The sequence below is a fragment of the Pleurodeles waltl genome, chromosome 9 (assembly GCF_031143425.1).
Source record: "Pleurodeles waltl isolate 20211129_DDA chromosome 9, aPleWal1.hap1.20221129, whole genome shotgun sequence".
Classification (NCBI taxonomy): Eukaryota; Metazoa; Chordata; class Amphibia; order Caudata; family Salamandridae; genus Pleurodeles; species Pleurodeles waltl.
The window spans coordinates 59,504,727-59,522,331 of NC_090448.1; the positions used below are offsets into that span (position 1 = coordinate 59,504,727).

The following is a 17,605-nucleotide window of genomic DNA, read 5'->3' on the forward strand; positions in this document are numbered from 1 at the left end:
TGGGGCAGCGTCAAAAGCAATGGGTGTTGCGGTGGAACGCCAACTGCAACAGCCATTGCACGCCCCTCTGATACAGAAAACTGCATCGGATGGGTCCATATTTACAAGAAGGCTCAACGCAACAAAAGGTGGCGTTATGCTTCCTTGTAAATATGGAGCAATGCTTAGCGCCACCACAGCACCACGAAAAGTGATGCTCCGGTGGCACTAGGGGGACTTAAATATGCCCCTTAGTGAGTTCGAGCTCTGTCCCTCTGTGATATCACTATTCGTTTGCCTATCTTTGCATAATAATGATGTTTTAAGTTTCAAGTGAGCTCAGAGCAATATTTTTCTTTCAAACCGTTTTCATAAAAACCCTCCTGAAACAACCTTCCTCTTTCCTCCTAATCTGTCCTTAAACTCGAATTTTCACAAAACATTTTGCAAATTTATATGAGAACCTTTTGGCTTTCAGCCACACATCTATGGTCATTCTAAGTCATTTCAGGATCTGTTTGACCTATCAGATGGTAAAGTGAACCTCTCTGAAAGCTTTTGAACTTCCCCAACGTGTTTGTGAGCCTACCTATTCAGCAAGCCATATTTGTGATGCAATATTTCCTGTTCCTCAAACCATTGCATCTAAGCCACTCAAACAACTCATCTGAATTGAGCAACAGCGCTGTTCAATTCTCTAACAGGAAGCCCACGTGAACAAAATCCACCAATCAAATTGTTCCATCCAACAAAGACCTGATCATGGGACAAAGAAGCCCCCCCCCCCGCCTTGAGGCACCCCATGAAGTTGTTAGTGCGACCACTCCAATAGTTCTCTTCAATTTAAACCTTCAGATTCTTTAGTTCTCTTCAGTTTAAACCTTCTTTCATTGCAAGTGCCATTGCTTCTTTGGGACATCCAAGCTCCTACGACCAAGACATTAAAAGATATACCAAAGAAGTATCCACACGAAAATCAAAGAATAGTATATGTAAAGCAAATGGATGCACATCGCTGATCCAAGACAAGCTACTATACAACCAACATCTGAGACACTACAAACCTGCAGTGAAAGGAAAAACCAAATAGAATTTAAACCATTGTTCTTACTGACTCTCATTGTCCCCTCAGTGAAACATTGTGAAATGGTCTCCGGATTCAAGAACTTGCATCTGACCAAAGCACAAACACACTCCTATCAACATTTCTGCAGTAAACCGGCCTGCGCCTCTATCAAGAAAGTAATGGCATTGCTCTTGCGCCCATCTCCATCCCCACCTTCCCTGCAAATGTACTCAAACTTTTTAAAAGATGTCATGAAGTAGTATGATGTAGTACACTCCAGTACATGGTGAGGAGCTTCAATCAATAATATGTGAACATGTTTTTCATGTATTCTCCATTATTTATGAATATCCCTTTAATTATAATTTTAACTCAGAAAATAATAAAACGTGAATACAAATTATGTGACATTCATTGACACATCATTTTAGCAGATAATGAAGAAATCCCTGCCTACCAGCTTCACGTGATTGTCTCGTTCATTTGTCTGCCACAAAGTGATATTTTAGGCTCTTTATTGTTGAAAACTGTCAGTTCTCTTATTTCACAACGAATCTCTCAAACACAAAATCTCTTGAAAACATTTTTGGTTGCCTCATATTTATTCCCCCGGTAGCAGGTCATCTGGTTACCTTGCGCCGGGACACTCCCTGAGTAGCTATGCACTTTATAAGCCATGTCATTCATTTATTAATTCATTCTTTCATTTTAATTGTCTATTTTGGAGTGTATTCCAAAATGGTAAGATAAAAAGACGAAATGGTCTTCTTTTTGTATATGCAGAGCTTGTTTCTAGCCTTCTGAACACTAACACTTATTCTAATTGTATACCTGTGGAATGGCTTCAAGGTATGTAAATACCACCGTATTCTTATTGTATAATCCTATTGTTATCATGAGGTGGTCTCCAGATTACAATATATTATAGTCTTCTAATAGAATACATGGGACAGGTCTCTAGGTTTATGGATGATAGAATGTCTTTTAATTGTATACCTGCGGTATTGTCATTACATTTACTAACGTTAGAATTTCTCCTCATTGAGTACCTAGGGCATGGCTTCTCCATTTGTAAATAGCACACTCTTGTAATCACAGTTCTGGGGTGAGATTTGTTGCCCAGTAAATATTTGAACATTTTCTAAATGTGCATTCTAGGTGAGGTTTGATGACCTATGAACTATCTGGTCTTCTAAGTATGCGTAAGTGTAGATTTCTAAATGTATATTCTCTCTCAACTGATTCTTGAGTCATGGTTTCTAGACCTGACAACATTCTGCTGTCTACTTCTGGATCTGCAATATAGTTTCTATATTACTATGTTTTATTTCTATACCTGAGGTATGATCAAAATATTTCTTGAATATTTTGCTTTTCTAGCTGTAGTTCTGGTGTATAGACCGCATATCTTTAAATCTTGGAGTCTTCTAATTCCATATCTGGAAAATATTTTCTGACGTAAGATTACTGAACTGCCCTTATCCTAACGCATGTGGTCTGGTTTAGAGATTTTTGAGAATTTTAATGTGGCCCAGCTGCATATGTGGGATATGCTTGTCTGATGTAGGTTATGATTTTTAGCATTCCATGTAGCTTTGTCTAAGTGTTTTAACTTACAACACTCTTTCTGGAATATCCAATTCCTCACTCAGCATGACCTCTACCTTTATCTGGATGAAATCAGCCTAAATCAGAGATCATAAGACAACTTATTTTTCCGTTTGTTCTTTTATTGTCAAAGTAAATATATTTTTTGAACAGCAAAATAAAATATACAGAATTGTCCTCTGTGTACACTGCTGCTTTCTAGATATAGTTTGACTCCAATTTACACAATTTTTGATACATTATTAGAAGATATTTTATAAAGATGCATCTATGTACAGTTTATTTACATACATTCATAGGATGTGAGATAAACCAGTTAATACAAGCAAATTCATGTATATTAATTTGTGTAGACTAGAGGAATGCATTACTAAATACGATGGTTTTGCTATCTCGATAATTCCTGCACGCAGCACGTTTCCTGCATGCCCCTATGTTGCACCAGAAATGCAGTGTTTAACACAGACCTTGCACCATTGAAAGTAACCAGAGACTGGGAGCTCACTGCCCATTACTGGTCTATATCCTGCTTGCAGTGATTCTGCATGCCAGTAACTTTCCCAAATATTTCAATACCTGCTCTCCTCCTTTTCTGTGAAGAGGCTGGGATGAAAAGAAAGCAGGCACTGTGCATATACATGAGGGTAAAGAACTTGTTGACTGACTACTGGTTTCTTTGTACCATTTCCTCTATTGGGCCCAAGGTATTAGCAAGTTGCTGGACACAAGTCAACAGAACTCTATCTGGCTCATTGGTCTCTCTGTCCTACTGTTACATAGACATCTGACAGGCATGTTACAAACTGAACACTTTAAGGTAGAGGTATTATAGTGACGTAGCACCAATCCACTGAAACTGCATGGGCTCCGCATATACACACAATGGCACGGTACATTACACATGCATCATACGGCATCTCAGTCCTTCAAGCTCTTCATTTAGACCTCAGGGATGGCAGTGTCCAAGGTGATAATCCACCAAAGCGGTGTTGGTTTTATTGAGGCACAGGACAAATATACAACTTACATTCGATCAACCATACACTGTTGGTGGGCAGCTGAGACTCAACCTTTGACCCCTCCAATGCCACATCAGTACAATTAAACAAACAGATTAGGCCTAGGTGTCTCTAATCACAAAGTGTGTAGAGTGTGGCTCATGTTTCATTTAGTGGAACAAAAAATACTGTCAGGTTTTTGTGCAAGCAGTAACTGTGCCGTTGACCTGTTTTTGGTATCCTGTTGTGTTGTTCGATTTAAGAGCTGACTTCAAACATATACTGACTGCCTCACAAATCCCTGGGAGTAGCAGCTGGCTATGATTTAAAGATGAATAGACTGAAAAGACACACTTGAGGAGAACCCTTTAACCCACATCAAGTACCCTTTGTGCGAGGGGCCCTGCAGGTGGACTGGTCCTTTGACTGAACTAGCAGCAAATTAGCCCATACATTTTCTTGGAGCAGAAGACATCGGCCACGTATATATGTCAGTGTCCCATCCAGGAAGAGGATGGTAGAAAGCTAAAACACAATAGGATATAAAAGTACTAGTCTTTCTCAGCTTTTTAGATAAAAAACACATTCATATGTGGTGGCATCAAGTAACACAATTGTTGGTTCATGAGGCAATAAATTATCAGGACGCTGGGCAGACAAAGTGCTATTGTTGGCTATTCTCCATTGGAAAAGGGGGGTCTCTGAGTTGGTCAGTTCGGTAGACGTGGAGAGCGGCTGTTTCTGGGGAACCGGTGAACCTTGATGTGTTTGGATAAGTGGTCACTCCGGGCAAATTTCTTCTCACAGACGGGGCACTGGTAGGGTTTTACGCCAGAGTGTGAACGTCGGTGTCTGGAAAGCTCATCCGATCTAGAAAACCTATGCAAGAAAAATAACAGGAAGACATGAGGATTGATGCTCAGGTGACAATTCACACATGATGAATGCAGCACTGACATCTCACTTCTCAACAGAACAAGTAGATTACAGCAAAGAATGAGTGCTAAAAGCCAAGAGAGGTAGCACATCTAATAATAAGTCACAGTGTGCAGCTATGTTACTTGGGTGCATCCAGAAAATATTTTTGTCCCAAACTGCCTGGGGTGAAATTGGGAAATGTTTAAACAAATCATAATTCCAAACTCAAACGTCCATGTCAGAGGGCCTCAGCAGAATTTTAAAAATGGCAGATGTAATTTTTTATGAAAATGAATCATTGTCTAGTTACACTTTAACTGTCTAACATGTAACCAAGAGACAGAGCCCTGGAATACTAGAGAGGGTCAAATCTAGAGAGGGTGAGAGGGTCAAATCTTGTCCTGTGCCATCATCATGATAAACCTTTAAGACCCTACAGTGTTCAAAGGTAGCTTTTATGACATCTCAAATGTCATGAATGGCTTCTGTGAAACTGGGCATCCAAAGATTATATAAAAGTTGGTCTCAAATCTCATCAACCAAAAGGAATGTTCTGATATCCTTATTGTTGGTGAATGTTGATGATGTCAAAATAGAAGGCCTGATTTTAAGTGTGGCGGACAGGCTACCCCGTCAGAAGTGTGACGGATATCCCATTCACCACATTACAATCTCCATTGGCTCTTATAGGATCGTAATATGGCGGAGGGGATATTTGTTAAGTCTGTGACGGACTAACCCCTTCCACCAAACTCTAAATCAGGCCCAGAGACTTTATTATTTTCCTTCTCGCTGGACGACAACTTCTAAATGCTTGCAACATCACAACCATCGCTCTTGTGGCAAATGCACAGTGATGAACGGCCTTTGTGGCATCACATGGCATCATTATATCATCAACACTATCACTGTCGTCATGAACAACTTTCTCACTTCACAATAATGATGGCACAGATTTTACTGAATCATAGCTGTTGTATATAACGTTTGTGACATTGCAGAGTTGGAGGATGGATGACCTTTGTGAGATCACAGCCATTGTGTACGGCTTTTTGGTCATAGGAATTATGATGAACTGTTTGAGCATAGCCCTCTTCCTCCAGTTTAGAGCGCAAGACAGACATGTCAGTTCACATTCTATGCTATCATTTAGACCGTGAGCGGCCGTGTCTATAAGAGTGAGTAGTGTAAGGAGAGATGCAGGTTGGGAGCAAAGGAGGAACAGGACCGCATTGATACGCAACACAAACACCAATTCATTCCACACCCAAAGGCCTTGATTATATAGAAACAAACCTCAACTTCATAGCTGTAGGCTCTAAGTCACCCAACAAGTGATTATTTAAATCCACCTACTTCCAGAATCTTAGACAGACTGGTTCCTGGAATAGAACCATGAAACCACAATGGTGGGTTTAAAAGCCACTGACCTTTGGACCGAATAATTGTACATTAGCAGTTTACAGTACTTAACACTACATCCAGTTTTTACTACAATTGTACAGCTCCAGGTCTTGAATTATCCAGTCCCAATGAGGACAGATACAGATGAACATCATTATCAAAGTTAGTGCCAATAATGTTCTTAATTCAATGACTACATCCTTCTTTTCGCCGAGACCTCGCAGAGAGCTCCCTGCTCTTATGGTTGGCTCGAAGACTAAACCTCGCTTTCCCTCTAATCCACAATCCACTTGGCTGGTGCCCATGGCCAGGAGCCACAGGTAAGGCATGCAATCAGACGAGTAATTAGAATGGAAAGCTGCCACTGTTTGGCAAAGAAGACCATCTCCATCCTGCCTGGCCTGGGGTGCTGTCCCCCGCGGAGGGGCATCTCTGAGCCCTTCGGAACTTGTCTTCTGCTGAGACATGAATGGCTGCAAAGAGGGGCGCTGCTGAATGGTACGCTGGCAAATGGCGTGTCTGCTGGAAAGGGGTCGGTCGCAAAGGGGTTCCAGTGTGACCAGAGCTAATCTGCAGAGAGCTGAAGTCATGGGGTTTGAGTCACTGGTGGACCTTGTGCAACCACTGTAACTCCAGGAAAATATTCACACAATTTCGGGGGAGAGTTTAGTATCTTTTTAATGCAGCAGGTAAGAGCGATGTAAGTGGTGGAAGAAAATGAGCGGCAAATGAAGAACGGAAGGGAGGGATAAAGAGAGGGTGGGCAGAAGGATTCAAGGGAGGAAGAAGAGAAGAAAACAAGAAGGAAGAAAGGTATGCAGGGAGGGAGGAAGAAAGGAAGAGAGGAGGAAAATGGGGGATGGAAGGAAGGAAGAAAGGAAAGGACAAAGGGAAGGAGGAAGGGTGGGAGGAAGAAAGGGAGGAAGGGAGGAGAAAAAAGGGGATGGAAGAAAGAAAGGAAAGGAGGAAGGGAGGGAGGAATGTGGGTGGAAGAATGGGAGGGAGGAGAGAAGGGGATGGAAGGAAGGAAGAAAGGAAACACTGTGGGAGGGAAGAAAGGAAGGGAGGAAGAAAAGGGGGAATGGAAGGAAGAAAGGAAAGGAAAGAAGGAAGAGAGGGAGGAAGGGTGGGGGAAGAAAGGGGGGGGAACGAAAAGAAGAAATAAAAGCAGGAACAAAGCACGAAAGGATGAGTAGGAAGAAAGAAAATAACAAATGAAGGAAGGGAGGCTCTGGAGGAACCAAGGAAAGAAGTAAAGACGAGAATAAGGAAGAAAACAAGATATAGTGTGAGGAAGGAAAGAAGGAAGGAAGGAATGGGGTGAGAAGGTGGAAAGAGAGGAAAGAAAGATTAAAAGACCAAGGGACGGAAAGAAGGAGAATAACAAGGAAGGAAGAGGATTAAGGATCAGCAAGGAAAAGGGTCAGGAAGGAGAAAGCAAGAAACGAGTACAGGATTGAATGAAGAAGAGGTTAAAAGGAAAGGGAGAAAAGAAGACAAGAAAGAATGACAGAAAGGAAGGAAAGGTGGAAGGGTGCAAGAAAAGAAGGGAAGATGAAATGAAGGAAGGGAGAAAAGAATGAAAGAACTAAATAAAGCAAAGGGTGAAAAGGAGGAAGGAATGTGGGAAGAAACCAATTCTACTTTAAAACCAGGATCACGAGTCTAAAAAAAAAAGTTGGACTAGAGAAACCTGGTAACTGGACTTGATAACCTGGCAGCTATGGTAAAGGTTAGCAAAAATGTGTTCATTCGCTGTCAACATCAGCAGTGATCTGAAAGTCACAGGTTCAACCCCCAATAAGGCATGTTCCACACTTCATCTTTAAGAGGTCGGTAAATTGAGAACTATAGCACTAGATGACACTGAGCATCTGTTATTTAACAGGACTTGTAAAGAAAGAAACACAACTGCAAACAAAACAAGCATTTGCAATGCAACAGGTCTCGCATTTCTCCGAGTTAGAGCTATTAGCAGTTGTAAACTCCCAACTGGACTTTTCCTGCCTCATGAAATGGAAAAAAAACGGGCGCGATCACGCTGCTAAACAAGCGAGATCGCGCTGCGAAAAAAGAGAACGAGTAGTCCTAAACTGAATGGAAAACAGCGAGCCTCGTATGTTTTCAGTACATGGTCGCTGCGCTCGAGGAGGACTAACCACCGGAAAAGACATGACATATGCATGCCTTCCACTAATGAAAGCAAGCAGATTTTGAAAAGCAAGCCCACGAACCAATGAAAGACACTGATGTGACATGGGCGGGGCTCCGAGCCCTTTTCTAACTACTACAGCGTCTCTCAAGCGATACGCACGCGCAAGCTCATGATACGCAGGCTCGACCCTAAAAAAAGAGTCTTCCTCTAAACTGCACCTGGCAGCAGCAGAGTAGCTTCTTACCTGTGGGCAGGAGTCAGGCCTTACTTACTCAACCCTGTCATGTTTCCCAGGTCCATGCGCAATGTCCTGCACCAATCCGAGTTTTTCTTTGAAAACTGGGACTTGTAATCGACTTTATTTCCTTATGTAATAAGACTAAATAGACAATGACCTTCGGGCATGGGCGGTCTTGTTACATGTTCTTAACCACCAGCCGGAGATTCACCCCCTGCCCCCCACTTAGTTTGGAATCAGATGGTTGACTGTCTTAGTGAGTTTAATTCATACATGTCTTACTAACAGTCTTAGCTGTCCCGTGCCCCCGACGCACACCATTCTGTCACACTGTAGTTCATATTTGTTGTAAAGGTGGGCGGGATAGGGAGTTCTCAGTTATAGTTATTTATTTGTGTTTTTGTGCTATTTTTTGTGACATCCTATGGATGTATGAATATATATAGATCCTGGGATTTCTACGACCAATAGGCCATCGATGTATCTTACATGGTGTTGTCTTTTTGGAAAATAATAAAAAAAAATAAAAATAGGACTACAAGTCCCAGAATTCAAAGAAAAGAAATCTGGGCTGGACCATCACATCACACATGAGCCTAGGAAAGTTGCCAGCTATGCATGTACTATGCTTAGAGTGCTCTGAACTATCTTAAAGGCAACACTAAGGGGTATGTTTACAAGAAAGTGGTGTATCGGACCCAATGCACCACTTTTCTTGCGACACACCTGCCCCACCTAACAACACCATGGTTGCACCATATTTACAATACGGTGCACCATGACCATCATTAGGACAATAGAGCCAACATTTTTGACGCTATTGTGGCACTTTGATGCACTAGCATCAAAAATGTTGATGCTAGTGCAGCAAAGCACACAGAGGCCTATTCATTAAAATGGGTGCATAATTTTAACATCTGCTCTGAGCAGGTGATTAAAATGATGGGAAAAATGGCACAGTGAAATGTAAATTTCACTGCACCATTTATTTCGGGCCTCCCTCCATAGGAACACCCCTTTGCATATATTATGCCTAACGCAGACTTAATCTGGTGCAAAAGGGTTGCAAAGTGGCACTATGCATGCATTGCACTACTTTGTAAATACGGCGTGGGGGAAAGCTGCCTTAGCGCCACCTTTTGAGGAAAAAGAATTGTGCTATGGCAGTGCAAGGTGGCACTAGAGGCTTGTAAATATGCCCCTAAGAGCTCCACAAAACTTCTTAAGACGTAAGTGTGTTAGCACACCCCTACTCCCTTCAATAGCTAAGAGCTCAGTTTGAGAGTCCTGGCCGTCTGCAGAGGACCTTCAAGAAGTTCAAGAATCAAATGCACCATCTGTAAACACCAGACAAGATGCTCTGTACAACAAGAACCAATTTATCATGTTTGGTGGCTCAGTGAACTAATGCATCCACCCCAGAAATCTGTGTTTGACCTAATGACCATAGGTTCGAATGTCAGCAGGTCCCCCTACCTAATCATCTTTCTGAGGTCGATAAATAAGTACCATTGAGTTTAGTAATTATGAACATCTGCTACTCAGTGGCACGGTTCCCCAAGGGGTGAACGTGCACTTTACAAATACTCATGAACCAATAAGCCTCTTGACTGGTCACAGTTTCCCGAAACTTCCAAAGATAGCCGCACTTCTCCAGTGTGATCACTCGTGTCAGGGGGATCTTGCAGTGTCCATGCCACTTAAAACCCAGCCGCGAATATTCCAGGAATTGTCTGAAACCCCATCTCTTAATCTATGTCTCACTTTTGTGAACAAAGGTGCGACCAACATGCCACTATCTAGGCTCTTAAAATACTACTAAGAAATGATAATTAAATGTTAAGAAAAGTGTAAACAAAGACATCTGCTAATCTCTAGGCCTACTAAAGAAATATATAGTAGAACAAGGTGACAGAAGTACAATTTTGACAGAGGCCCAGTAAAATAAATTAGATCTGCAATATATTCAATACTGCAAAGTCCAATCGGAAAATTTGCACAAAAGAAAAGACATGATTGATGCATATTGTAGGAGACAGAGGGGACCAACCACAAATGAGTTGCATTTACCTTAGAATAGGTCTGTCTGGTGTAGGTCTGAACCCTAAGCCAATGTGAAATCCCTTTACAAGAGGTTTATACTTGATAAGTCACTCAATAAGGGTCTCCTTATACAGGAAAGGACCAGTGGCAACTCAAGAACTGTGAGAAACACAGAAAGTTTCAAAGCTCCACTTCAGGAGAGGGAGTTCTTCTGAAGGTCAAGTTCTGCAGTCACCAATCAGAAACTGGATTGCATGCACGGCAAGGAGAAACCTGAAGCGTGCAAGTTTTACAAGGTGTTTGCCTTGGCATCCCCCCAAAACTGCAGGACACTGGCACAGATCAAGTTACAGGGATTAGATAAGATTATTTCAGTTTGCGAAAGGACAGGGGGGAAGATCAGAAGGTATTATGAGCCTTATAAGTTTGACTTTGCATGAGTCGCAATTATTTAGCAGATAATGAGCCGTCATGGGACTCTACTTTAGGGCATGTCTTGCAACAAACTCGATTATCTGCAGAAGAAGTCATTGTTGACTTAATGCAGCATTGTAAACCCTGCAATGACCTTAAAAAGTGATACAGCAATGTATTTACAATTTCAAGCAACCTACCAACTCTACCTTCAGATTTATTTTATTTTTTTATATCTGTTTTTTATATCTGTGTAGCTTGACCATGATGTTCAGGTTTAAATACATTTTTTAGCTCCTGTTACGAGGTTCAGAATTATGGGCAAAATAGCACCACTTTCACTGATAATATCGAATGTACCTGAACCTTCGGTCAAACACTAAGGGCCAGTTAGTTTATCTCTTCTGTGCCCCAGAGGTTTTTGCGCAGATTGTGAAACAGTGAATGAACACAGAGGGGCATATTTACAAGCCCCTTGCGCCACATTAGCATAATTTACTTTTACCCTAATGTGGCGTTAGGCAGGCATTTCCGACTCTCCATATTTACAAAGTGGTGCAATGCGAGCATTTCACCACTTAGTAACCCCTTGCGCCACATTATGCCTGTGCCACACATAATGTATGTAAAGGGGGTGTTCTGGCCCTGGGAGGCCCCAGAAAATGGTGCAATGAAATTTACAACATTTCTCTGTGCCATTTATTCTTTTATTTTAATGCCTGCTCAGAGCAGGCATGAAAATGACGCACCCATTTTAGTCAATGGGCCTCCCTGTGCTTTGCTGCATTTGCGTCAACATTTTTGACGCTAGTGTAGCAAAGCGCCATAATAGCATAACAATCGCCATGGTGTAAATACGGCACAACCATGGTGTTGTTAGGTGCTGGTAGGAGGGGGCACATGAAAAGTGGTGCATCATCCATGATACGTAACTTCCTAGTAAATATGCCCCTGAGTGTGGTACACCACTAGATGTGCACAAACGCAGGAATTCACCTACTGGGAATATCAGCGTTGAGACCATAACAAGACAAACGTGCTTTGAAGGAACCAAAGTGCATCATCAGCGCTACACAGGCATGACATAGCAACACGTTTCCTACATCCCTCTGCCCTGAACCCACCTTCTTCGTTTTTGTGTCTTCCTCCCCTCTCATGCTCCTCTCCTACATTCATTATTTTCTTGTCACTCAGAGCTTTGAAGCATCCTAAGGTCACTCTATGTGCTGTGCATTAATCTATGACATAACTCCATGAGCCCTCCATCTTTCCTTCCCGTGCCCTTATTCCCTCACTATAGCATCCTTTCACCACGTACCTTTCACCTGCCCCCATCTCTTCCTCCTCAGTGCTTTGATGTGTTGTAAAAGATATGCAAAAATGCATCCAATACAATCATTTCTGACAAAGATCTAGAAAGTGTTCCTCTGAAGTAACATTACCATGAATTAATTTTTATGTGAAACAAGACAGTTTTGTATCCAAAACCATGCATTTCCAATAGTGCACCTCTTCTGTGGCTGTGCTAAGTGTTTCCCTTTTCAGCCTCAGGATGTGGCAGCTGCCGGGGAGGCAGATAAATCTTTCTAGAAGGAGCCCCCGGGGGAGCCGAAGACACCTACTTCTCGATCCATAAATAGTTTCAGCACTTGGCGAGTTCTTTTTGTGCAGCTGAAAAGCAGGTTTTTAGGTTTCAGTTCAGCTCAGCAGATGTGCACTGATGTGAGAAGAGAAGGGGGGTTCTGCCTTGAGATTCATGAAAACAAAGCTAGTCCTCCCTCTCAGGTGGGAGTCCGGGCCTCAAAATTGCATGTGTTCCCGAAGTGAGATCATGCACCCTCTGACCCCATGACATCACATCTAACACCCTTCTGTTTGCTGCTTAGACCTGAGAAGAGCAGAGCGACTTGGAGTGGAAACAAGAGGCAACGAGGTGGCTTTTAGGCCCCTTTTACTTTCTGTTCTTGCCACAACCTACATCGCCCCAGAGAACGGAGCTAGCAAGGTGATCGGTGCATGTCAGGTGTATCGGCTGCTACTTGCTACGCCTAACTGAGGTCTCTATGGCAGTAGGGTGTCTGCTCAGTTTCACCAACATTCCAAGTGCCAAAAATGAACTAAAAGTACAAATATGACAACTACTTTAAGTTTTTGATTTTTGAATGGTGCAGTTTCAGGGGATGTAATGAAAAAGTGTCCATTGGTTGCCCAGTTTCACCTTTATAAAGTAATTAAACCTGGATGCTAGCCTGTTTTTAAACACCTCCAAGTTTGGGAATGAAACTCGAGGAGAGACATAGATAACAGGGCAAGTTGCAACAAAGTTGAAATGGAGGGAATTATAGATCTCTGCATTTGTCTTGATTCACAAAATCCAGAAACTTAGACAAGAGAAAACTACAAGTTGTGTCTATGTGGGGTAAAAAATACACAGACTGCACTAGCAGAGTAGTGAATTTGCACTGTGCAGCCTATTATAACGAGTGCAGTAACCCATTGGACATATAGCAGCACTTGGAGTACCCCCAATCTCATTGCACCACTAACTCCTACTTGAAAGCCTCATTTTACCTGTGCAATCAGTGCGGGAACCACCATTGCCAGTTGTGAACACTCACAAATACCACATAAGCGACAATGCTGATCTTCCATAGCAATACGTACTCTGACCCTGCCAAGCAACACTTAGAACCCCATTCACTTGGCAAGTTCCCCACAGCATTAGCTATCATCTGCTAAAGTAAAATCTGCTTTTTTTGCAGATTAAAGTTTGCTGTGCATAAGAGGACCAATTCACAAACGCATTTATGAATATGGAAGCAGCAATCCGCATGATTTGTCCAACTCCCCATTAGTAAAACTGCAAAGAGGGCAAGGTCTTTTCTATTTGTACTAATTGTATATGAATGTTCCCTGAATATTTCCATTTTAGATGTTTTGAGGCCAATTCAAATAGGCGTGTAAGAATATGTTAAAAGTTACTACAGGAGTACCACTCTACTACTCCTAATGCCTTTGTGAATAGGTCCCTGCAGTCGTAACCATCACCCAGTCGTATGTTGTCAGGATCACATAATTTTGGTCAAGTTGCAAAAGCAGTACCCAGGGTACAAGTATTGCCTGGGTCATATCAGTGGCATCCCAGCCCTGCACCCAGAGATGTCATTTAGGATGCAATGCAATGCAACCCCTGTGGACTGCTTTGCAACCTTGGTGCTTTTACTATTCTGGCTGCAGGTCCTTCAAGGAAGGAAGAAGGAGGGAGAAACATGCAGGAAATCAGCAATGAAAGGAGAAGGTTGGGATGAAATAGAGATTGCAATAGTGAGATAAAAAGACAGGAAGTGGAAGGTGGTGGTAGAAAGAGGTGTCCAGAAGGCCCACCACATTGAACCACCAGGCTTCTAAGAAGAATCTTATTCATGCCTCTGCACTTTGTTTTTATTTAACAAATCAAGCACTGCCAAGTTTTCTTGTTCCCAGGAGTACAATTTAGTTCCTTGTTAGGGAAGAAGGGGCTCAGAAGATAAGGAAAGTTGAGTCCCGAGAACTGAGACATATGATAGATGCGAAGACATCACATGAGGTGTTTGTTAGCTGAGCGGTCTGAGCTAATATGTTAAAAATAGTCCTCTCCCCCCCCCCTTCACACGTGTTACATACTGTACATATTTGAGGGTCAGTGAGGGCTCACCGAAATAACCCTTGTGTTTTTGTGTTGATAGAAACCCATGTCAGAGCACGAGGAGTGAAAACTAGGGCGGAAAAATCTGCAACATAACTGATTGAAGACATCCCAACTTCTCAAAACTTTTTACTGAGGTAGAGGCGGAGCCTTGAAGGAGGTGGTGCTTTGAGCACAGCATGCCTATGAAGCAGTTGGACCCTCCACCTAGGGTGACCACAATTTTAAGGCCAAAAACCGCAACATTTCACAAACACAGAGGAAGGACTACAATTTTGCTTCAAACCAGCGCACAGAATGGCAGTGCTCATCACCACAGAATTACAGAAGAGGCACTAAGAGCATAAATAAAATGCATTTTTTTAAAGCCAGTATCATGCCTGTTAATTAAATAGCTTTCTGATAACACATGCTAACCATCTCTTCTTTGGAAAACAAAAAAAATCTCCTCCCACAGTTTTCAGGTGACTTTCTCTAAAAACCGGGGCATGAGCTGAATTTCCTGAAATCTGCCGGGACAGCTGGTGAAAAAGCGGGACTGTCCGGGCAAATCCGGGACACCTGGTCACCCTACCTCCATCCCATCCCCTTCTCCTAGAAAAAGGCAAACAAATGAACTACAATAGCTTCTGATGCTGGTGCTATTGTCCTGGGGAGGTGTAAATACCCATAATGGACCTCGGCGATCCAAAGCCTCCAGAAACCAGCTGGAAACTCTTGGAAACCAACTCTGTGCAAGGCTCCCAATCCATCAGGTGCTCACCATGTGCTATGGGCTCTTTACTGGGTGACCATGTGAAGGAAGTCAATATCATGTGACACAGAAGTACCATGAGATCTGGCAGGTCTATGATTGCGTAAGACACATTATTAACCTGCAAGACAACGTCACATCCACAGAAAAGCCTTTATGCTGATAAACAATAAGGCTGCCTCTAGAGGGCACTACATTCAAAAATAGGTCTCACGAGGTTACCTTCCACAATAAGAGACTGAGGGATTTCAGTTTATATTAAAGAGTATTAAAAAAAGATGGTGACATTAGGAATTCCAAACAGCCAGGGAAGAGCTGTGGGCAAATGGCTAAATTATTGAGTCCTAATCCGAGCTTTGGCACTTTGCCAAAAATCATGTTATTGTGGGCAAATAAAATAATCTTCATCTCTCTCTCAAAAGGTTTAATACAAATGTGTAAATCCTGAGTTGATGTACATGAGCTTCAAATGTCTCTAAACCCCCAAATGATGCAGGGCTCTCTTTGTTAACTCAGCTAGGCTAGCAGTTTAAAAATACTGCATAGGAGGCCCACAGCAGTACAGAGCCCCCCACCCAGGCTGGGAAGTAGAAAGATATAGACACTGACAGAGAGAATTGTGGGAAGAGTTATGTTCATTTACATTTCATCTTTACAGATGTCATCAATTTTGTCTATGGCTAGCAATTTCATAAACCAAAATCACACATTAGTGTAAGGGAAGGAAAATCAAAAAGCCAGAGCGCCTCTTTAGATTTAACATATCTGGAACCAACACTACTCTAAGCGACAACCCCAGAAACCCTACCAATGCCATGGTTAGAGCTACAACTGCCTCTGATTAGTTACTCAGAGCTAGCTAACGGAGGTTCCTATTGGTTGCTCTATTTAAATAAAGTGGCCTCCTCACCCATGCAATGGTGACTAACCCCGGGCATCTGAAACTGATTGTGGATGAGGCTCATGACACAGGCCACTATGTTGATTATTCACTAGCCCCTTCGCTAGCCCCCAAAATGATGGACAGTCTACTTCAAAGCCCTCACCATCCTTCACAAACTCATACATCAAAGTTGTCCCACCGTCTTAGCATTTGAGTTTGTGTTGCACCAGCCCAAATAGATCCATGCGCTCCTCCCACCAGTTCCTTTGGGGAGTCCCAGAGATGGGGCTGTGACTTTTGAAGATCAAGCTTAGGTCATCATGGCAGCCAAGTTCTGAAATTCCCTCCCAGTAACTCCTGGCGCACGTCAACTTATCCATTTCTAGAAAATTGCCTAAAACCTGGCTTTTTAACAAGTAAATCTCCTTCCTTCTGCTGTTTTTATCCTTCTCTCTAGGTCCTTTGCTCGTTAGTGCCATGAAGTACTATTTTAGTGAACTTTGCAAATAAAAATAGTGTAACAACGTAACATAACCAACCATAATATGCAAGTGACTAAAAAGGGCACAAGCGTGACGTACGGTGGAGTTATCTTGACAACAACACTTCGGTAGCCGGACTGCGATTGAATAAGAAACTAATGACTCGTTTCACTTTTGCTGCCAACAAACCAACAAACACCAGCCTGGTTAGCATCACAAAACCACAGAGATGCACTTCCCTTGCAAGGGAAGAAGCGCCATCCAGAGCACTGTGTGGAACTCTCAGAAGACCCAAGTAAGTGGATAGAAACGCAGGCAATGTGTGGATTTTAGATGCCTTGATGGGAGTGACATCCGCCCACACCTCCACACTTTAGTCAATCACCCAGAGTTCATGTGAATGGCCAAACAAATTATAGATGGTCAACCAAACAAGTCTATGGTTTATACTTGAGTTTCTAGAAGGCAGTCTGGCACCCCAAATCTGGTGGTCTTCTAGGAATCTGTAAATGGTGATGCAGAACTCATCCAGGATTGCAAACACAATCATCTTCATTTCCCACTGCGAGTGCTCAAGGAGTGGCCTGTGATACAGTGGTGTGAAGGTTGTAGAGTTGTGCGTCACCATGCCATGCAGAGAACAACAACAACCTAAGTCCTCTGGGAAGGTGCAAACATGTTGACATGCTCAACCCTGCAGGCTGACGGGAACATTGAGTGTTGTTATGTCAGGATCAATGTTCGCGTGCTTGCATGCCACAGCACGCCGCAGCGACCATTGTGCAATAGAATACCAGCGTAATGCTTGATGCCCAGAGCAAACTGCAACAGCCGCACACACCCAATGCAAACAGCACATTCTGTAGAAGTGAACGACCAAGGTTCATGGTTCTTTCAACATGATAAGGCATTGTTTCAAATACGGCCCTGCTCAGAAGCCTTTTGGTATGGCTGGTACATTGCTGCCCACAGCGGCAC

The 17,605-nt window shown here is 42.7% G+C and overlaps 1 protein-coding gene across 1 annotated transcript in view; it reads right to left on the minus strand.

Moving 5' to 3' along the window:
* Window positions 1-2,754: 2,754 nt before the first annotated feature.
* The window catches only part of KLF15 (KLF transcription factor 15), a 37,844-nt gene continuing 22,993 nt past the window's right edge, over window positions 2,755-17,605 (minus strand). The window contains exon 3 of the mRNA XM_069206280.1: window positions 2,755-4,530. Within this exon, the coding sequence (XP_069062381.1) occupies window positions 4,362-4,530 (169 nt within the window). The 3' untranslated portion in view covers window positions 2,755-4,361. The remainder of the gene's footprint in view (window positions 4,531-17,605) is intronic.